This window comes from Panthera pardus, unplaced genomic scaffold (assembly GCF_024362965.1).
Source record: "Panthera pardus isolate Hobbes unplaced genomic scaffold, ASM2436296v1 HiC_scaffold_21, whole genome shotgun sequence".
Lineage (NCBI taxonomy): Eukaryota > Metazoa > Chordata > Mammalia > Carnivora > Felidae > Panthera > Panthera pardus.
The window spans coordinates 16,040,733-16,064,881 of NW_026526777.1; the positions used below are offsets into that span (position 1 = coordinate 16,040,733).

The window sequence follows — 24,149 nt, forward strand, 5'->3', positions numbered from 1 at the left end:
TGCAATATACACGAATATCTAATCATTATGCTATGAATTCCACACTATGAATTCCACAAAAATGAAGCAAATGCATAATCAGCATGAGTTTCAGAAACATTTTCTGTAATGTGCTTTGGTTAAAACTAACCTGCCAGTGCTGAGTGACGGCATTCCATACTCCCACTTTCCCTGTGTGACTCGTAGCCACCAACTGGTTACCGATAAAGAAGAGAGCATCTACGGGAACACCAAGGCTGAACACTCCTGAAATGACAGTAAAAAATAAAGAGTTAAATAGTCACTATCTTTAGAATTCATCAAAGCCCAGATTAGAAACATCTTCAAGGTGACTAAATGTGTTCTCATTTCCATAAGTTATATGCTAGACCCTTTAGGGATCAAAAACAAGAAACTTGGTAAGCTCATAAGTAGCTGCCCTAAGTAACCTTACCCTAAAACACCGTATTATCTAAAGCTGTGGTTCCCACACTTGGTTGACCATCAAAATAACCAGGTAAATTTAAAGGGAACGAAATGACGGGGCACCTGGGTGGCTCAGTCAGTTGAGCGTTCGACTTCGGCTCAGGTCATGATCTCAAGGTTCATGAGTTCCGGCCCCGCATTGGGCTCTGTGCTGACAGCTCAGAGCCTGGAGCCTGCTTCGGATTCTGTGTCTCCCTCTCTCTGCCCCTCCCCCACACGCGCTCTGTCTCTCTCTGCCTCTCAAAAATAAAGAAAATTAAAAAAAAAAAAAAAATTTTAAGTGAACAAAATAAAAAGAATCCTAAGATTCATCCCAGACTCGCTAAATCAGAAAACCCACCACACCTTTATAAAACCTATATGAGATTTAGCTACAGATTGCTAATGACTGGGGTATTTGGGAACCACTGATCTCAAGACAGAGACTTGGCAGCGTTAACTATCTAAGAACATGTCCAGAAATCTGGATACACACACACACACGCGCGCGCACACACACACACACACAAAGAAAAAAAAGCAGCAAGAAATCTTACTAAAAACATTCAAGCCTTTACTCAAATTATTTTAAACTCCTTGTCTCTCAGCATTGCAGATCTCCATTTAATTCATTCAACAGGCATCATATCAGGCCATAGGATGAAACACATGAAAAGACAGGATATTACTGGGTACTTAAGGTTTAAAAGAGAAAAAATGCAAACAACCAATTATACCATAACACAACAATAACTAAAAGATGTGGATACACAGGATCAAGTAACGTCCAGAGGAATGGGGGGGGGGGGTTAAGAAAAGAGGTTTGAAGATATTTTTTAGAAAAGAAGCCATCTGAGTTTTTTTTTAAAGGTAAATAGTTCACCAAATGGTGGGGGGGTGGGGGGGGTGGGGAGGGAGGGGGGGATGGGCAAGCCCAGAGAATCAGAGAAAGGGGAAAGAGGGGATGTAGGAAGGGAGGCTGTAAGGAGCAAATATCCCACATCAGTAGCAGAAGACCCAAGAATAGCTAAAAGAGAGAATTCTAGAATTCTAGGCTCACTTTAGTATGGCATTATGGCCCTTTACAGTCGTTTCTGGACAATATATAATAGAAAAACATGATGCATAAGGCTCTGAAGAACTCATGGGAAGAAACAAACCAATTAATTGCAACTGCAGCATGTACTGAAAGCATAATCCAGAAAAGGTAACTGATTTCTTTTGATTCTTACACCAGTGCACAGTATTTCCCTTTCTGTTCAGAACTGTGAACTACATACAAGACAAGACCAGCAGCAATAAATAACGCCTTGAAAATTCTTAACCAGGAGCACCTGGCTGGCTCAGTTGGTGGAGCATGCAACCTCTTTGTTTTTCATAAAAATGTAAAAATATTTTTAAGTAATCTCTCCACCCAACGAAGAGCTCCAACCCAAAACCCCAAGATCAGGAGTTGCACGCTCCACTGACTGAACCAGCCAGGCAGTCCAAAAATAAATCTTCAAAAAAAATTTCTCAACTAATTTTGAAAAAGCCAGGCACCTAGGAGGAAAAATGATTTACACTGGACAAAAAGAAACAAAAAGTGGTAAGTATTGCTAAGAATGTCATATATATGTGTATATATATATGTGTATATGTATATATACACATATATATATAATGTGTATATATTGTATGTATAATGTATATATATATGTGTATGTATACACATATATACGTGTATATATATGTATATATACACATATATATATAATCTATATGTATAAATATGTATTTATACACATGAATACACCACCTGAACCCAACCTGTCAACCAAAAAAAAAAAAAAAAAAACCCAGCAAAATAAAATACAACACACATACCCAAAAACCTGCCACTCCAGAGCAGAAAATCATCACCTCAAACACAATTTTAGGAAGTCCTTTAATTTTGATGCAAAACAATTGTTCAGAACATGTGAAACCAACCATATTCAGTACTATGGGCCGCGTGAAAGGTGGAAATAAAAACTAGAAAACCAACTAACATCGATTACTCTAGAGAAGGATGAAATCGAGGGAAATCAAGGAAGACATTCTGAATGATCTCAAGAAACTCAAAGTGTCACTCCTGCTTAGGCTCAACAATCTCGGCTACTATCCACAGGGAAGACACGCTACAAGTAATGACAAGTTCTGTCTTCGGGGACCCTTTCAGCAAAACGCTGCTTCTAGCAGCAATCCAGCAGCGCCGCCTTATACAAGTTAAGATGAAAGGAGCCCGACCTCTGGAAGAGCTCTATCCCAGACAAACCAGCCAAACAATTTTCTTTGGATGGTGCTGTCAAGTTTGAAGAACATCTGTAATAATCAGTGGTTTCTTTCACTGGACATGAACAAATTCCACGTACCGTCTCCCAACACAGCTCCCTACCACACTGGCCTCTGAAAGCAAAGGAAGGCCTGAAATCTCCACTCACTGCCGTGTTACAAGCGCCTGTTTGAAAAAAGGAGTGGGGGAGGGGAGAGAAAACACAACTTAACTTTCTCTCCGTACAATTAATTACCAGCGTATCATAATTTCAAAGTTGTAACGTTAAAACTTTTTCCCTACAGTTGTTAGGGAGGACTCCCACTGCCAGCCATGATGGCATACACACGGCATCGGATTTTTCCTCACGGTGAAGCGACAACGGGCCACAACACACGAGGCAGCTGTGTTCAGGCACCGGACAACGGGTAGCTGAAGACGCAAAGGTGGGAAATAGCCAGGAGCCCCGCATTCACCCGGCTTTCGGCGTTCAGGGCGCTTTACTGGCCCTACCACAGGGAGGTCAAACTCACGGGCAGAGTGACGGCTTCTCCCTGAACTGAAGAGACTGAGGTAGAGCGTGCAGTTGATGAGGTGGCTAGAACCTGAGAGCAAAAGTGATAAGAAAAAGGCAAGTGCGCCAGGGTGAGTGAGCCGGCGGCACAGAAGGTTTGCACACGGGTTTCCTACCCGTTGGCAGAGGCCGGACTGCACCTGGGCAGAGGAAAAATCCCCAAAAAACAGAAGAGAAAGGCTGCCACAGGCCTGAGTGCAGAGTACAGGTGACAGAGGTTACCTGGGTCGCTCCAGCTCAGGAAGAGTGGAGAACCCTGGATGAACACCTCAGACGTTCCTTCCGTAAAGACTCCAGAAAAGGCAACACTTTAGGAATAAGGACCACACCCCTGAATAGGAGCCAAGCCTTTAAATAAAAAATCAAGCAGAGGGAGGCTAACTACCCTTAACAAAGCACAAAAATAAGCCCAGCAGGATCAAGAAGATCCTCCAGTAATTTAACTGCCTACCAGGACTAACCTCACATCTTTTAAGAGAGAACATAATCATATCCCCTATATGATGTATCATGCACATGCCCTGCATACAGTCAAAACTTCCTAGACGTGCAAAGTAGAATAGGGCCTGAAATAAAAATATGAGATGATCCAGATACTGGAATTAAAGTAAAAAAATAACGGAACAACTATAATGAATATGCTGGATTTAATAAAAAGTAGAACATCATAAGTAAAAAGGTTAAGAAATCTCAGCAGAAAAACAAACTAAAAATGGAATCAAAAGAGGTCATTTTGCAGCTTAAAAGTCCAATATCGCAAATAAAAAACTTACTAGATGGGCTTAACTGAAGAAAATGGGTAAATAATATTAAAGACATAAAAAAAACTGATCTAAATTGTTTTAAAAATGGGGAGAAAAATGAAACAAACCAACAGTGCTTCAGTGATCTCTAGACCAATATGAAGTAGTCTAATACAAAGCTGAGTTCCAAAAAGAAGACAAAAGGAGAGGAGAAAGAGATAATGGAGAGGGGAAGGGAGGGAGGGAGGAAGACAGAGGGATACACACAAAGAACTCCCTTAGCTGTGTCAATCAAAAATGTCTCCAGACACTTCCACATGCCTCCTAGGTGATAATATGCCTGGCTGCAAACCTCTAATCCGGAATATATAAAGAACTATCACAAATCAATAATAGAATGACAACCTCATAAAAAGAGAACAATGATTTATTTATTTTATTTTTATTTTTTAGTTTATTTATTTTGAGAGAGACAGAGAGCATGAGCAGGCAAGGGGCAGAGAAAGAGGGAGAATCTCAAGCAGGCTCTGAGCTGTCAGCACAGAGCCGACACAGGGCTCGAACTCCTGAAACCGTGAGATCATGACCTGAGCCAAAGTCTGCCGCTTAACCGACTGAGCCACCCAGATGCCCCAAACAATTATTTTTTTTTAAATTTAATTTTATTTTTTGAGAGAGAGACAGAGAGTGCGTGCACAAGCGGGGAAGAGGGGCAGAGGGAGGAGAGAGAATACCAAGCATATTCTACACTTAGCGCAGAGCCGAACCACGAGGGGCTGGATCCCACAACCCTGGGATCTTGACGTGAGCCGAATCGAATGCTCAACCAAGCCACCCGGGTGCCCTGAGAAAATGATTTAAAGACACATCCCAAAAGAAATAATATAAATGGTCAATAAAGCACATGAAAGAGATACTCAGTATCATTAATCCGCAGCAAAATGCAATTAAAACCACCATTAAAATCACTGTATATACTCCTCTCATACACTGCTAGCAGAAATGTAAAATAATACAACTGCTCTGGAAACCAGTTTGTAAGTGTCTTATAACCTTAAGCATACACTTTTTATATGACCCAGAAATTCCACTGCTAGGTTATTTACCTTGATTTACCTTGAGAAAACATATTCACTAAACAAAACAAAACAAGAGAAGAAAGAAAAGAAAACATGCCCAGAGAAAGACGACTTCTTGAATTTATAACACCTCTGAACTGGAAATAAACCAAATGTCCATCAACAGATAAATGGATAAACAAATTCTAGGATACTCATTCAACGGACTACTACTCAGCAGTAAAAAGGAACGGGTCACTGATACATACAACAATATAGATGAATCTCAGAAACATTATGCTAAATGAAAGAAGCCAGACACAAAAGAATACATACTAAGTAATTCCACTCATGAAACTAAACAAAGGAAATGTAATCCATGGTGACAGACAACCTAAACTGTGTAAACAATGGGGTTAATGGTGAACACCTGCTTTCCTTTGGGAACTGTGGACTCCTGGTACGTGCCACACAGAGGCTGCCTCTGTGACTAACCTCCAGGAAAAATCCTGGGCACCAAATGTCTAATGAGCTTCTCTGGCAGCCATTCCACAGGTATTGTTACAATCCATTGCTGGAGAAATTAAGCATGTCCTTTGGGACACCACTGGAAGAGAACTCTTGAAACCTTATACTTGATTTCCACTAGACTTCATCCCATGCGTCTTTTTACTGATTTTGCTTTGTATGTTTTCATTGTAATAAATCATAACCCTAAGTAGCTCTTGCGGAATCCTGTGAGTGCAAACCACTGAAACTGGAAGTGGTCTTTGGGACCCCTCACACAAGCACAATTCTGAAGTTCGGAGGAGGGGCCAACAATAGACACATAAACATGTGACTCATCAGCACACAGCACCATTAGAGTGTATGAGATCAGTAACAGAATAAATACAGAGGAAAGATGAGCTCTGGGGCCCTCCAACAATTTGAAATCAGTCAAATGAGGAGGAACTATCAAAAAGGAACCGATAAGACACAAGGAGGTTGGATAAAAACCAGGATTATAAAGTATCCTGGAAGCCAAAAGAGGAAAAGTCCTCCAAAGGAAAGGAATCATGGTATCAAATGACAGCTCTAAAGTTTTAATAAGAGGAGACTCGGAATTGATCACAGGATTTAGCAGAGTACAGACCACAGGTCATACTAACAAGAGTAGTTTTATGAAGCAGTGGGGGCAAAAGAATGATTAGAGCAACTTCAGGAAAGAACAGAAGAGGAGGACGTTGAAACAAGTTCAGGTAACTCCTATCTTCTGCTTTAGGAAAGCACAAAAATGGAGCAAAACCTGAAAGAGAATGTAGGGTAGTTTTTGTTGTTATTCTCACCACAGAATTACAGCATGGTTGTGTGCTGGCGGAAAGGGTCCAAGAGCAGGAGGTGAGCAGTCCTTACGAAGCAGGAGACAGAGCAAACGGCTACTGGAGCAATGTCCTTGCTCCTTGTAAGTGAAAGCAAACAGGATCTAGTTATACAACAAAATGCACGCAGTTGGCCTTAGATTAAAGCAGGGACAACTTAGTCACGGTAACACATGGGACAACAGCGTATATGAGCACAGATACACAGATATGACTTGATATTCTCTCTCAATGAGAGTGGCAGAAAGTGCTGGAAGTCTAAAGAAAAGGAAAACAGTGTGAAATAGTCATTTAGGAGAGTGGCAAAGTGACAAGGATAACGCATGAGCATTTCTGGGTAGCTTTTTTTTTTTTTTTTTTTAACGTTTTATTCATTTTCGAGACAGGGAGAGACAGAGCATGAACAGGGGAGGGTCAGAGAGAGGGAGACACAGAATCTGAAACATGCTCCAGGCTCTGAGCTGTCAGCACAGAGCCCGACGCGGGGCTCGAACTCACGGACCGCGAGATCATGACCTGAGCCGAAGTCGGACGCTTAACCGACTGAGCCACCCAGGCGCCCCTCTGGGTAGCTTTTAAAGGCCCACCTGAGAGTAGAGGTCATGAATGGAGATGAAGTATTGCTTTGTATGCATACATTTCTGTTTCCAAGTCATATTTAGCTTTTCAGGTAGAAAGGTGGATTTGGCCAGGGTTGGGACTTCTTTTTAAAAAAAAATTTTTTTTAACATTTATTTTTAAGAGACAGAGAGAGACAGAGTGCAAGCAGGGGAGAGGCAGAAAGGGAGACCCAGAATCTGAAGTAGGCTCCAGGCTCTGAGCTGTCAGCACAAAGCCTGAAGTGGGGCTTGAACCCACAAACCGTGAGATCATGACCTGAGCCAAAGTCAGACGACGCTTAACTGAGCCACCCAGGCACCCCCACCAGGGTTGGGGTTTCTTCAGGGAAAAACAGCAAAGGGAGTAGTGCGAGGAAACTGAGGCTCTGTGCCAGAGGGAATGTGATGACAGATTCCAAACCTGATACAAGGGAAGCGATAAGTAAAGATCCCAGGGAAGTAAAAGAATGTTTGAGCTGGGGAACTAGAGCTGGTAACTTCAAAGGAATAAAGGATAATGACCCAGGTGAAGACATACCAAGTATAAGTCCCAATGACTCACAGGAGATTTGAAATGTGGGGAGGTCAGGTGGGAAGCTGGAGAGAAGGGAAGGCAAGTGGTCTAGAACAATAATTCTCAAAGTGTGGTATGTGAGTCTCTGTGGGTCTCTGAGACACATTCTAGAAGTCTGAGAGGTCAAGACTATTTTTATATAATATTAAAGAATTATTTGCCTTGTTTACTGTCGTTATCTCAAGAATATACAGAGGAATCTTCCAGATGCTACCTGACTTAATGGGGACATCATTATGACAGCTAACAGAATGTATGTATCTATTCTTATGTTGCCTAGAATTGTCTATATTGATAGCTGTATGATATAACTAACTTTGTAAGTTTCCCCAAGATTAACTTAGTTTGTTGGAAATACTTCCACTATGTTCTGTTTGTCTTCAGTTTTATCTGCTGTAACCTCTTTATTGTCCAATAAATTACCTTAAAACCCAAACTTTCCTCGAGCCTACAAAGAAACACAGTTGAGAAATATGTACTTTGCTGTGTTTTGCAATATTAGTATTAAAAATGTTCTGGAAACCTCTACAAATTTTAAAACTTTATTTGAAACTGTTTGAAATAATTTATTCTAAAATAAGTTTATTCTAATACATTTTTCATCTACTTATTGATGGTTCTTTGGCTTCAAAATGATAAAATTAAAACATTTGTCTGCTGCAAAACCCACAGCTGTGCCATCTAAGTCTAAAGGTGCTGACAAATATAGATATGACATGGAAGGGAGACTGGAGCAAAATAGGAAAATAGGAAATTAACTATTAGAATTAACAAAAATTATTATTTCCCTCAAATGTATAGATGTTGATACCTTATTGTGCCTATCCAACAGAACATTTCTGAATACTACCCTAATGCCAGTTGTGGGCACACTGAGATCACATATTCAGTTTAAAGACAAGTATTTTGGGACACTTGGGTGGCTCAGTTGGTTGAGCATCTGACTCCATTTCGGCCCAGGTCGTGATCTCACAGATTTGTGAGTTCAACCCTAGTGTTGGGTTCTGCACTGAAAGCACAGAGCCTACTCGAGATTCTCCCTCTCTCTGCCCCTCCCTCCCCTGTTTGCACTCTGTCTCTCTCAAAATAAATAAACTTAAAAAAAAACAAAAACTTATTTTTATTTGAGAGACAGAGAGAGAGAGAGAGAGAGAGAGAACGAGCATGTGGCAGTAGGGGAGAGGGGCGGAGGGAGAGAATTCCAAGCAGGCTCCACGCTCAGCACGGAGCCCAAAATGGGGCTCGATTCCACGACCCTGGGATCATAACCTGAGCTGAAATCAAGAGCCGGATGCTCATCCAACTGAGCCATTCATGTGCCCCTGGAAAAAAATATTTTAAATGAAGATATGAAAAGGTCTTCAAAAGCCAGAACTGTTATAAAATTTCAAAGTAGAAATGAAAGAGGCACTGAAGCACTTTACAGGGTAATTATGGTGCTGGACTGGCTAGAGAGGCGCACACAACTGCTAGCAGCTGAGAAAGCCTGGGACGCGTGACAATGCTGAATGCCTACTAGATGAAAAGTCAGTAAAAAAATCACAATGCTGCCACTTTTCAATTACACAGTAAGTTCCTGAATTAAAGACTTGGCAGAGACAGTATCTTGTGAGCCAGACTACATTTTTGTCCTACAAACAGATTCATATACAGATGTAGCTGACCCTGGTATTTTGCTTCTATTAATTTGGTGTCAGAACCAATCGATCATTAAAGATCTTTTGCGTGAATGTACGGCCACAAACGCATGTGGTGTTGAAATACTCGAAACATTAAAAACTTTTATGAATCTCATGCTTTATCCTAAAACATCTGTGTTGACAGTTACACTGACGGTAGGTATGCAAAGCAACGTGGGTGACAATGGCAGGCACCTGAGCACAAATTAAAGCAGGGGCACCAAACTGTACCAGCAGCCATTCAATTCTCTGCCACACACTCTCGCAAGGAAAGAAAAAAAGGCCAGTTTAAGAATGTCTTTGATGAAGCAATTTATATAGCATTTTGTACTGACTCAATCTCAATTTTGAGTATATGTGTTCTTAATATTCTGTGTGACCAAGTACTATGTGTACGTCAGTCAAGGAAAAGCATCTCGAATGCTGGAGCTGAGAGCTAACCTAGCAGCTCTTTTCACAGAATGTCATTTTTATCTGAAAGGGTGACAAACCATTGTAATTCAGATTTGAGTACTTAGTAGACTTCCCTCAAAAGAGAACAAAATAAGCCTGTTATTTCAATGATAAAAATTCAATGATTCAAGTGAAAATTGGAATTGTGGAACACTTTTACCTACCACAGGGAATGTGACGGTGTCCCAATACATTAGAATTTAGAGACGTGGTAACTAGTGATTTTTTTTCCTGGATATTGTACAATGAAAGATATCAACATTTGGAAGATCTCCATAACTCAGTAAACCAACGTTTTCCAAATGACCAATGCATGATGTCACAAAACCACGCATGGATAAAACATCCATTCAAAGTATAAAAGAGACTGCTGAGGGGCACCTGGGTAGCTCAGTCGGTTAAGTGTCCAACTTTGGCTCAGGTCATGATCTCACGGTTAGTGGGTTCGAGCCCCGCATCGGGCTCTGGGCTGACAGCTCAGAGCCTGGAGCCTGCTTCAGATTCTGTGTCTCTCTCTTTCTCTGCCCCTCCCCCCCACTCATGCTTTGTCTGTCTGTCTCTCTCTCTCAAAAATAAACATTAAAAAAATTAAAAACTAAATAAGACAGATTGATGAATTTTAGTTTAACAGAGTATGCAAAGTTCATCGATACGATTTCAAATGTTTAAGAAAAGTAGCAAAAAAAACAATGTCCACAATTACCTGGAAAGACTATTAAAATGTTTTTTTTCCAACTACATATCTGCATAAAGCCAAATTTCCTTCATGTAGATCAACCAAAAACACATAATGCAGCAGACTAAATGCACAAACAGGCAGGCACTGGAATTCAATAAAATATTAGAGATTCACAAAACTGTAAACCAACGCCACTCTTCTCACAAACATTTTTGGAAAACAAAGCTAGTTTTCATTAAAATGTTACTCATGTCACCATGCAACGGGTTTATTATTGCTATTTTGAAACTAATTAATAAACATTTATAAAAGTTTCAGCCTTAATTCTCCTAATGATAAGTAACGATAGATATAATATACACTAGCAAAATCTCTTAATGGTCTTGAATGACTTTTTAAGAGTACAAAGTAGTTCTGAGATTAAAAAGTTTGAGAATTTCTGCTCTAGAAGCAACAAATGAGGGTGAGAAAGACAGTTATTTACCCCATCTTCAGGCCCCACAGTATACGGAACTGGAGAGAAAGTGGCCCAACTCACTGGGATCCAGGAAAAATATATGCTCATAAAGCTGCCAGCTTTCAGCTGGAGCAAACTGGTAAAAAAAAAAAAACAAAACTCTCCCCTCTCTCCTAAAACACTAAACTTCCCCATCTTTACTAGATCTTTCTTCTCACATTGAGCAGTTCTATTACCACTGAACCCTGGAAAGATGATGCGGCAGCTCTAGCTAAGTAATGGTCCAGGTTGGCTCTTATGCTGATGGGCGATCCCTCTTAAACTTCACAGTATTACATATACCAGCAAAATGCAGCAGGAACAAGAATTTCCCTACCAATTTCACTTCCGCTCCCTCCATCTTGGACACTCCATAAGATGATGCTACTCTCTGAAGCAACAGCAACCATTTTGTCTTTGTCTCCATGTGGACCTCCAACTACTTTGGCATTTAAAGCTACTCGTTCAATAGTCCAATCCAAATATGGACTTGTAAACACTTGTTGCCATCCTGAAGACTCTTTGATTCTGTTAGTAAAAATAAAGTATAAGTTAGACTCAGCAGCAATTAAGCAAATACAAACGAATGTTCCAAAAAAATTAATCACAGCTATATTTATTAAATACAAGATTCTGCCAATATATTTCCTCTACAAAGCCAGAACAATATTCTTAAGCTATCTTCTATTTACATACATAGGACATATAAGCCACATAACAAGAGACCAGCATTTTATATTTCTCCAAAGGAAAGTTTAGAACAATCACTCAGATTTTGAAAAAGCTTTAACAACTTAAAAAAAAAGAAAAAGATTATATCTTTCACTTTTCTACTCAGAAAAGTGCTACTATCATTATCTATGGATAGAACAGTCACAAAAATCAGAATTTTAGGATATTATTCCTTTCAATTATTAATCAGTTATTGAGTTATTAACTGTAACTACCTACAATCAACCTATTATTTTTTGGTACTTCAGGCGACAGGGCTGATAGTCTATCCAGGTAAACCAAGATGAAGGCATAATCCGGTATATACCACTATGCATTCCAATAAACTGGGACAATCAAATGAAAAAAATGTAGGGCTTTGGAAAAGCCTGATTTTAAAGGTTTCATTCTAAATGAAAAAATTGCATGAGCCTATTCTTTCCAAATAAATAAAGCCTACCACGGTTCAGATCTGCAGTTGAGTGACTATAAAAGCTTTAATATTTCATCACTTATAAACATACCTTTAAGTTCTTAGTAATTTTTCTGCCCTACCTGAACTTAAGTCTTTCAGACATGTATTCCATGTGATTATATAGCCAGCCTTCATACATTCAGAACTTACAGTTATGCAGTCACAAGTAATGACCTCAACCTTAACTATGGAATATCTGTTTTTGAAGTCACACCGATGGAAACAAAGTTGTAAAGTTTTTATTTGCCTTACCTATGACAATAAACACAGCGTGAAGAAAACGATGCTCATTTATATACTACCTGACACACAATCACAAAAAAACCTTCAGTGTTCATACATGACAGTTACCTGAGGACCTGGGTAGAAATACTTTCGCTTCAATTTTGTTTAATAACGTGTGCTAACATGCACCTGGAGGGCTCAGTCGGTTGAGCAGCTGACTCCCGATTTCAGCTCAGGTCATGATCTCACAGCTTGTGGGTTCAAGCCCACAATGGGCTCTGCACTGGCAACACAGAGCCTGCTTGAGATTTTCTCCCCTACCCCCAAAATAAATACATAAAACTTAAAAAAAATTTTTTTGAAGTACGCTAAAGTAATACAACCATAACTCGCAAAAATATGCAATTCAGCCTTATCATTTCAAAGAACTAATGATTTCCTTAACTTCAAAAGAATATACAGAAAATGCACAATTTTTTTAAGAAAATGCACAATTTTTCCTAAGCATTATATGGTTCTGCAATTACTCACTTCAGCCACCAGATGGGATCATGTGTTATGATACATAAACAGAAAAAAATCATTTAGTAAAATCTAAACATGTACAAACATTGAGATATGACATATAGGCCCTCTTAGGAACTGTCAAACTGGGCACAAAGCAGGGATTTGCCAGCACCTTGAGAATAGTGACCACACGCTGCTGATGTAGACACAGACACATACGAGGCTCAGGACAGTGTTCAACAGAGATCCTGTGCGGAATTTAATGATGTGATTTTTGTGATCATTACTTTAGAAATGTAAGTGTGTATGAGCTCATCTTTTATAGAAATCATACTTATAAGGTACCTTTCTCTACAGAAATTAGGTTATTATAAAATAGGGATGCCAAAAAAGAGTAAAAGAATCAGGACAACATATTTGAAAGTGATTATAACAATTAGAAAATTTAACTTGAGGCACCTGGTGACTCAGTCAGTTAAGCATCCAAATCCTGGTTTCCGCTCAGGTCATGATCTCACAGTTCATGAGTCTGAGCCCACATGGGGTTCTGCACTGCGAGTACAGAGCCTGCTTGGGATTCCCTCTCTCTCGGTCCCTCCTACATGTATGTGCTCTCTTTCTCTCTCTCTTTCAGAATAAACCAATTATTCTGATTAAAGATCAAACAAAAAAGAAAATTTAATTCAATATGATAGGTGATACTGTTTTTAAGTTAAAATCAAATACAAAGATGAAAAACATATATGCTTTATCATTTTCCACACAAGTGACACAAAACTTTAATATGTAAAACAAGACAGATGAGCTTTGATTGGTACTCTACCTCCTTACTCCTGCCCAGTGAACCAACACTATGAAATCAGGAGACTTATGCAAAGAATATGAATACCATCCACATTAAAATCTCAAAAGAAATGTAGTGGAGGAGTCATGCCCCGACAACATTGTGCAACTTACTACAAATACGTAGTACCCCAGATTATATGGGAACAGATAAAATAGGTCATTTTAGAAGACAGTCTAAAATTAGATCTAAGTATATCTATACAAATATAAAGCAAGATAAAGGAGGGCTTGCAAATTCACTGAGGAAAGGATAATTTATGTGATAAATAATCAGAACATAATTAGCTACTACCCTCTTGGAAGAAAAGAAAATAGATCCCTAAATCTCACACCATAAACCAAAAGCAAGTTCCGAATGGATTGAAGATCGAAAAGCTCCTGGAGGGCAACAATTTACACAACCTCTCTTCAGTAACATAGATATACAAAAGTAAACAGGTAAGCGTGGGAGGGAGGAAAAAAAAGAGAGAGGGAAACAAACCATGAGAGACTCTTAAGGTCAGAGAACAAACTGAGGGCTGAGGGAGGGAAGTGAGTGGGGGAAGGGCTAGATGGGCGATGGGCACTAAGGAGGGCACTTGTTGGGATGAGCACTGGGTGTTGTAAGTGATGAACCACTGAACTACTCCTGAAACCAACACTGTACTGTGTGTTAACTAACTAGAATTTAAATAGAAATTTGAAGGAAAAAAAAAAAGTAAAGCCTAAGAATATGGAAAATTAGTAAATCTAGGTGAGAACATACAGGGGTTCAATGTACTATTTCATTTTTTAGGGTTTTAAATTTATGAAAAGCTGTGGAAAAACAACTTGTGGAAAAGATTACACTATTGAAATCATTTGAGTATTTATTTTGAAATCTTCTAATTGCCACTGTGTTAAATGATTTAACCATATATGAGGAAATGCAATACATCCTCAATTCTCTTCCTTCGTCACTGTGCATAATTAGTCTGCCATCAACAACACTCAGAGAAAGCAAAGAAAGGTCATGGTCAAAAGCAAACACAAAAAATGGAAAATGTAACAGCATCCTTCTGATATTTGTCACTCAGTGAGGGAAATTTTGTGCAATACTGCATGTCTCTGTGTGGCAAGTAGCAATCTTCAGTACTGCTGTGCAATAACAGAGGTTACACCTGGGTAACATAACTATTTCACAACTCCTCTGGAATTCCTTATTAATAAAAACACGTACATAATATTTAACCAAATAAAAAATAAAATCTAAAATAGTTTTCTCAACTTAGAGCCACAGCCCTTAAGTTCAAAACACCTCCCCTCAAAAAATTCCTTTTTTCAAATCAGTCTTGCTTCATATAAAAGTCATCCCCCAAAGAAATCACCCAAAAAGTCATTTCCATACTATTTAATAATTAAAATAAAAAAAACAGAATACTCTCAGAAGGAAAAGTTTGCACTAACTCTCTATTGCAATGAAAATATAACATAGAGATTATTGTTACAAAAGGCTTTTTTACCCAAATGGCTAACCTACCAATAAGCTCAGATTTAAACAAATACATCTGGGATTCTTTAAAATACATCTGTAAACTCTATAAGTTATTTTTCATATTTTTAATCTATTGTGGGTATTTTTTCTTAACTAAACTCAATAGTGACAAAATGTTTATATATTCTTTTATTTTTTAGCAATTAAGTGGGATAATAATCACAACCGTCTATGTGCTACTATGCCACTTTGTCAGAGTAACACTGTATACAGTGATTGTGAACAAAGAATCCTACCCCTTCTCCAATTTAAAGAAACAGAATCACTGGTCTCCACTACATTCTTCTTCATTCTCTCTTAGTTTCTGAGAATGCCAAGAATTAGTAAAACCAAACCACCTCTGTGTAAGTCTCACATGTTACAGACATTAAACCATATCACTGCTGCCCACAATTGTCCTGCTTCAATACCTCACTCCCAACTCTTTGAAAGTCATGACCAAGTCTTACTACCCCCACCTACAGAGTACAAAAGACTGAAATCACTATAGACAGAAAATCACAAGACTCCTATTAGTAATTCTGCCTAGCCACTTAGTCTAATAGTTAAGTGATTCAAGAGCTGGACAGAATAAGCAAAAAGAAATAACCTCAAGATACCTCAATTCTATCACAGTTGGTATTAAATGGGAAAGATATATAAAAGCTATCAGAACATTTATCAAATTAATTACATAAATAAAACCAAACGAAATCTAGTCAAGAGACACAGAAGTGGGCAAAATACGCAGGAAAAAAATATGATGACTAACAACTCTTATGTCTGTAAATATAAAATCGCAATTATTAAGAACTACACCTCTCCAAAAACAAACCTTTATTACTTATACAGTACCTGTAACACACAGCGAAATGAGCATATGCAGCTACAATCCAGTTGTGATGGCCAGCCACAATTAGCACCTTTCGTGGATCCACAGGAAACCCTGTTGATTGTAGAAAAAGAAGTGGTTAATGTTCTAAAGCCGGGGTGCGTATACTATGGCCCATGGGCTGATTCCAGTCTTCTACCTGTTTTGATTAATAAAGTTTGGCTGAAACACAGCCATGCACATTTATTTACATATTGTCCTTGGCTGTTTTCAATGCTGCAATCAATGGCAGAGTCAAACAGTTCAGACTGAGCCTAAAATGTTTACTGTTTCTTTAACATAAAAAGTTTGTCGGGGCACCTGGGTGTCGGGGCACCTGTTGGGGCACCTGTTTCTTTAACATAAAAAGTTTGTCGGTGCACCGCTCAGTCGGTTGGGCGTCCGACTTCAGCTCAGGTCATGATCTCACTGCTCGTACGTTTGAGCCCCACGTCGGGCTCTGTGCTGACAGCTCAGAGCCTGGAGCCTGCTTCAGATTCTGTTTCTCCCCCTCTCTCTGCCCCTCCCACGCTCGTGCTCTGTCTCTCTCTGTCTCTCAATAATGAAGAAATGTTTAAAAAAAAGGTTTGTCAACTCCTAAAGATTTAGAGCAAACAGATGATCACAAACTTTTTAAATAAATTATATGTCAAATGAGATATAAAAATATAAATGATATATTTACATTAAAAGACAGGTAAGGCAAAGATCACATCTTTAAAAAATAATTACTCAGTATCACTCAGAACTAAAACCATTTGCATTTTTTTTTTTCTGTCTACTTCTGTAATCTTTGTTTACCTAGCCTAACAGTCTCTTCTCCAGTTCCAGAGAGAGCAGGCTGGGTACCATTTCCCCGAGCTTCACTTTCTGTGGAATTTAATCCATTCCTAGAACCAGCAGAGGATCTAGTTGTGTTGTTTATTTTACGACTAGGAATACCTATAAAAAGAAATAATAAGGTACATTTATTTCTAAATTCACCTACCAAAAATTTATAATTTCACACTGTAACAAAGAAACATACAAATGTGAATTTCATCATAGCTAAAAAATACCTTCCAATATAGCAATTTATTACAAATAATTTAATTACTGTGAAAAACAACAAAATGAAAATGAAATAAATTCTTTCAACAGATTTCTATTTATCAATCATGTTATATTCCATTTTAGCTAACTCTAGCTTACTGAAATCAATCATTAATTCAGTTGTCACCAGTGTTCACATTTGCTGTCTGTTTACAGTGTTACCAGTTGCTTTGTGTTCGGTACAAGGCACTCACGGAAACTGCTTTGCAGCTCAACTGCCCCTTTTACTAAATGTCTTTTATTTGGCAGGAGAGTCTGTTTTGGAATGAAATCTTGCTCAGAAGCCCAGCTTAACAAAGGTAAAGGCAAAAGTCTCCTAACTGACCGAGGTGGGACAGGGATGACAGGCGCCTCACGGCCTCTCTCTCGTACACTGGCCTATGCCTGCAGAGCTCCCCGGGTTCTACAGAAAGGACACTGACAGCCGGTGCTCTAACACGGGCTGGCAGGCTACGGGCCATGGCTGTTTACATCAATAAAGTTGTACTGGTTGCATCCGTTCATGTCCGCAGAGCGTACGACAGGGCTGAGTAGTTGCCATCCAGATCTTCTAGCCCACAAGCCTGTCTGGCTTTTTCCAGAAAAGAAAAAGTTTGGCACATCCCCACTCTAACATACAGTAGGACTTCTGTTAAAATTAAAGTTCTCAGCATTCCTAGTATATTTATACACGAGAAACTCAATAATCAAGAAAACAGATTTTCCTCTCTACATGCCTGTACTTGCCAAACGATGAAAAACCAAATTTTCTTAAAGACTAGCTAAACGAAGCAGAAGTACCTGGTGGAGGCAAGTAACCATGAAAAAGGACACTGCCGCAAGATGAGCGTTCCAGTTCTTCGCATAGGAGAAGCCTTCTTACTAAAAACATTTCAAAGCAAACTTGTCAAGAGTACATGCAAACAGAAAAATAGGACTCCATTTTTATTTTCTCTAGTTAAAGAGGATAAGGAAAGAAAAGGAAAATGTTTAAGTTAAATCAGTTGACAACCTCTTTTTACTATGAAAAACCACAAAAAGTAAGCACACTGAACCAGGTCATCAAAAAACAGGACCTGGTACAAAACATATTTCATTAGACAAGTTTACTACATGAAAAGTCACATCATAAAAACAAAATTATTAGGACAACACATACCTAATGGAGTGATTCCATAAAATTCTGCTTCATGCCTGAGAACATTAATACTTACTCCCCTACAAAAAAAAAAAACAAAACACCAAACAAATGGTATAAATCCTCCAACACTGGCAACTTGGATTATCTGAAGCAGAGGGAAAAAGTACTACATTCTTAAAGTGAACAAATTCATAAGGCTTTAAAACTTATTCTTCTAATATCTTTAGTCATTTTAAAAGCTCTAAATAAAACAAAACAAAACAAACAAACAAAAAACAAAACGCATGCCAACGAAAACATTTTTTTACTTAAAAACCATTCCCGTGTAGATGAATTGGGTAACTGAGAAATTAGGGCTTCAGAGGGTTAATATGAATAAATTATCAAGAAATACCTAATAAGGCAAATAAGAGTAAGAATCATTCTTGTATGACATTTATTGCTTTTAAATTTTTATCATAATTATTTCTATATGTATTTTAACCTCCCCAATTATACTATAAAGATCCCTACTCCAGGCGCCTGGGTGGCTCAGCGTCCAGCTTTGGCTCAGGTCACGATCTCATGGTTTGAGTTTGAGCCCCATGTCTGGCTCTGTGCTGACAGCTCAGAGCCAGGAGCCTGCTTAGGATTCTATGTTTCCCTCTCTCTCTCTGCTCTTCCCCCGCTCTCCCTCTATCTCTCTCTCTCTCCAAAATAAATAACATTAAAAAAAACTTTCTTAAGATCCCTACAAGCGCATGATCCATCCATTTTCATATACCTTGCATAATGACTGTATATAATAATTATGTAATAAATATTTGTTGAACAAAGAAATTCAGATAAATGACTCTTCTCATCAGAAACCAAAAATAAAAATATAAAGAAAAAGTGGGGGGGGGGGGGAGACTAGCCTTAAAAAGGGCTAAGCTTACTAGAAGATGTTATAGGACCATTAAATAATTTGAAAATAAAAAGTAAAAAGAACAGAAGATTAAGAGCTTACAATACTAATGATTCATTTTGACTTGCAGTTATAACTTGTCCTTACTTTAAAAATATTGCCTGGGAAGAAATAAGAGCAGCATCACTAAAAATTAAAAGGATAATAAAGGAATACTGTCAACAATTCTTTTCCCACAAATCTGATAACCAAGATGAAATGGACCAATTCTTTGAAAGGTATCATTTGCTGAAATTCACATAAGAAAAAAAGAGACAATCCGTATAGGCCTATACCTACTAAAGGAATTGAATCAAAACAGAAAGCAACAGACCCAGAAAGATTCACTAGTGAATTCTACCAAACATTTAAGTTAAGAAATCATACCAGTTCTCTATAATCTCTTTCAGAAGTTAGAAATAGGAATATTTCCTAACTCATTTTATAAGGCCAGTATTACCCTAATACCAAAACTAAGACACTATAAGAAGAGTACAGACCAGTATCTCTCATGAACATTGGTGCAAAAATTCTCAATAATGCCATAAGGCAAGAACTGTAATAAAGGCACACAGAAAACATACAACTGTTATTCACAGATGACATGGTTATCTATGTAGAAAATCCAAAAGTACAGACAAAAAACTCCTAGAACTAATAAACGATTATAGTAAGGTTGCAGGATACAAGGTTAGTATATAAAAGTCAATTGCTATGTACTAATAATGAATAGTGGAATTTAAAATTAAAAACATAATACCATTTACATTAGTACCACCAAAAACAATTATTTAGGTATAAATCTAACAAAAAATATGTTAAGATCTATATGAAGCAAACTACGTAACTCTAATGAACAAAATCAAAGAACTAAGTAAATGGAATGATATTCCATGTTCATGGATTAGAAAATTCAGTTTTGTTAACATGTCAGTTCTTTACAACTTCATCTGAAATTCAATTAAATCCTAATCAAAATTCTAGCAAGTTATTTTATGGATATTGACAAACTGATTCTAGAGTTTCTATGGAGAGTGAAAAGACCCAGAATAGTCAACACAATATTGAGGGAGAATAAAATTGGAGGACTGCCAGTACTCAACCATGGCATTTACCATAAAGCGATAGTAATCAAAACAGTGTGATACTGGCGAAAGAAAAGGCAATCTGAAAAGCCTACCTACGGTATTATTCCAAGCATAAGACATTCTGGAAAAGGCAAAATTATGGAGATAATGAAAAGATCAACGGTTGCAGGGCGGGGGGGGGAGGGGGGATCAACAGTCAGAGCACAAAAGATGAAGTTAGTGAAAATATTTTCTATGATATTAAAATGATGGACACGTGTCATTATACATTTGTCTAAACCCACAGAATACACAAGACCTAGAGTTAACTATAATGTAAACTATGAACTTTGCGTGGTTATGATGTGTCAATGGAGGTTCACCCTTGGCATGAAAAAAAAAAAAGTACCATTCTGGTAAGTGATGTTGATAATGGGGTAGGCTATGCATGTGTAGGAACAAGAGGTACATGAGAGATCTCTGTATCTTCCTCTTGATTTTGTTGTAAACCTAAAACCGCTCCAAAAAAGGTCTTTTAAACAATTCCTTGGGTTTAATAAACACGTACAACTGCAATGTTAAATTGCTTTTGTTTGTCAAATTGGTTGTGACTGGTTTAACACAAAAACAGTTAAACCTTTCTTTTCAAAACCATCTGTGTTAACAGCACAATAGTGCTGGCTAATTACGAGGTGGCTCAGGTCACAACAGTTCTTGAACCCAGTCTCCTGGGGAGGACAAGAAAACAAATATGGTAATTATAGCGCAGTGTGATAAGGGCAACAGAAGAATTTTATGGAAGGTAGAAAATTAGAATACAGTATTTTTTAAATTCCTTCCCATCTTCTTTTGAAAGGTACTACTACTTAGAGAATTTTAATTTGATAGGCCTCTTTAAATGAAGTAACATAGCAATTTATAAGAAGCGCAATCAATAAATACAGATATTTAATTCTTACTAATTCTGCCTTTACTGGGTTATCTAGCTGTGAACTAGTCACAAGAAATCGACCACAAGTAAATTTAGGCTTCTTTCATCAAATTCTATGAGTCAAGATAATTTTATTCAAGAAGTAGTTAGTAACTTATTTGCCACCTCCACGGACCAAAAAAAAACAAAAAGCTCCAACAAACTCTTTTATTGATTCAGTAAATATCTATTGAAAAGCTACAAAGTGACTATATGCAGTCTTTTTTGTTTTATATGCACTGTTTTAACACTGGAAAAATCACAGGAAACAAGAGACCAAAAGATTTTTGTCATCTTTAAGGAGCTCATATTCCAGTAAATATAAGCCAAAACTTACATAATATTATAAAGAAGCAGGTCAAATAAACAACCAGAATTTTTAAAATATTTTTTAGATTTTATTTTTAAGTAATCTCTATACCCAACATGGGGCTTGAACTCACAACCTTGAGATCAAGAGGCACATACTTCACCAACTGAGCCAGCCAGGCACCTCTAAACAATTGGAATTTTAAAAGCTGTGTCTAAAAAAGTATAAAGAGATCTTCAGTGACAGTTCACTAGGAATATAGGGAATAAAAGAATAATAAAGGCAAATTAGACTGTAAATTCTTAGTAGGAATCCAGATGTTGGTAAAGTTAAAGTAACAGTTTAAAATGGTCATTCGTTTATCTACAATCTATAAAACTCATGTATTGGACATGACGCATAAAACTCATGTACCAAACACAATGCTAGATCCTGGGACTATATAGGACAGTGCTTACCCTGTTGGAATTTAAAGTCAAACAGAAGATAGACTACTAAAAAAGCAAAATGTGTAAGAAATGTTGTGGTAATGGCAGGACAGGAAACTAGGAAGACCTATACTGAGTGGACATACCAGACATTATTGAAGAAGTCAGGACCAAGACCAAGACCACAAAGGGGCGCCTGGATGGCTCAGTCAGTTAAGCGTCCCGCTTTGGCGCAGGTCATGATCTCACGGTCCGGGAGTTCAACCCCTGCATCAGGTTCTATACTGACAGCTCAGAGCCTGGAACCTGCTTTGGATTCTGTGTCTTCCTCTCCCCCTCCCCCACTCGTTCTCTGTCTCTCTCTCTTTCAAAACTAAATAGTAAAAAATTAAAAAAAAAAAAAAAAAAAAAAGACCAACACCACCAAGAGGCGAAACTGTTGAAACAAGAGAAATTTAGCAGGGGCAAGATCGTAGAGAGCCTTATGAAACAATAAACTCCCAAATCCCCAGCCATTAATCCAAGAACATATTAAATAAGAGTTTTAAGTAGAGTAGCAACCAGATGACATTTATATTTTTAGAAGATAAGTTTGGCTACAGTGTGAAAACTAATCGGAAGGAAGAATGCAGGCAGGAAACTGAATGGGAAGCTAGTGGAGGGGTCTAAAGGAAGAGATGATAGATACGACGGTGGCCTCTACCTGTGAGTTTAATTCTGCGGAAACTTTCAAGCAAAACAATTTGGGGATGGGGGCGGGGGAGAACTTTTTCGTTCCATAGAATATTCCAAAAACACAGACCTACCGGTAAGAATTTACTTTAAAAAGATACATTTCTTACCTTAAATCTAGTTCTTTTGTCCGAAGAAAATTTAAAATGGGTGCGAATGCTGCTGGATCTCGATCAATAAATATCTGTAAATGAAGAATTGTTTTATTTTCAAATTATAAATTCAACTAATTAATCTGTAGCACTAAGGGGACAAACACTAAATTATTTAAATACCGTATTTACTTGATCCCACTCTTAGATTTTAATGTTTCTAAAGTTAGAATGCAGTTTTAAATGTGTGCATTTAAGGTAGTATTGTCTCTTCACCCAAAAACCTATTATTTGATTGATAATATTTTAAATGTAGGAATACTGGCATCTATTTATTGATATTTTTGGTAAAAGTGACATACTTTTTATCTGAAATATTGTAGAAATCAGTAAATACTTCAAAACCATTATACATAAATAATACCTTCTTATGTTATCTTATCATTAATTACTGGTGACAATGACTGTGACTTATATAATTTGTGATTCATATGTGAATTAATGAAACAACAATGTACTTTAATAAAACACACAGGGTAATCAAGAAAAATAAATACTGCACATTACTATAAAAACTGGAAACGAATACTATTCTCATAGCATTTTTACATTCCATTATCTCAGTTTCCTCAAAAGCCAGGGATGGGGGATGATGACAAAACACATTTCTTAAATAACAAATACTGCACCACATACAGGGAAAAAAACAATGCTTTAGAAAATATGAAATAGGTAATTGATAACTTTCTACAGGAATGTATACCAACACTTTGGATACAGATTTTAAATCAATCATAAAAGTTCTAACCATAAAAATGAACACCTTTTAAAGCTTGCATTATTCAATTAGACAGAAAAATGATAGCTAGCAGTAAACCTCTTTATACTATGATTGATTATGTTTCTACAATAAACGAGGTTGTTCTCGCTACGTAAGCTCTTGCTTTTGTTTTTATCAGGACCAGTGAGAAGTTGGAGACACAACAGATTGGTGCAGATGTTGTTACTACTGATGTCTATAATCTCTCATGGACGTACGTGCTTTTGCTGCCTAATTTCATCTGCAAATCCCATCACAGCAAATAAGTACGTCTGGTCACTTTATTGCCTCCAAACAGAAAGCTATTTTAGCTTTTGTGAGTACTAGCCATTTCCTTTACATACCGTTGTGCACATTATAACTGTTTTTTAAATGTATAAACTCGTATTTCTGTACTGCACCCTGATAGTTCTTTCCTTCCCTCATTTTGCCATTGCGGTACAGGTTCCTAAGGTTTTTCTCCAAAATAAAAAAATTGTAGGACTTAATTAATTTGCAATATCTTACCATTCT

General features: G+C 37.7%; 1 protein-coding gene across 1 annotated transcript in view; it reads right to left on the reverse strand.

Annotated features, from left to right (window-relative positions):
* Nucleotides 1–24,149, reverse strand: part of KCTD3 (potassium channel tetramerization domain containing 3) — a 53,786-nt gene that overhangs the window by 24,393 nt on the left and 5,244 nt on the right. The window contains exons 4-10 of the mRNA XM_019465618.2: nt 22,835–22,908; nt 18,311–18,369; nt 17,953–18,033; nt 16,882–17,022; nt 16,065–16,155; nt 11,291–11,481; nt 131–246 (exon numbers count right to left, since the gene is read on the reverse strand). Coding sequence (XP_019321163.2) covers nt 131–246; nt 11,291–11,481; nt 16,065–16,155; nt 16,882–17,022; nt 17,953–18,033; nt 18,311–18,369; nt 22,835–22,908 — 753 coding nt within the window. The remainder of the gene's footprint in view (nt 1–130; nt 247–11,290; nt 11,482–16,064; nt 16,156–16,881; nt 17,023–17,952; nt 18,034–18,310; nt 18,370–22,834; nt 22,909–24,149) is intronic.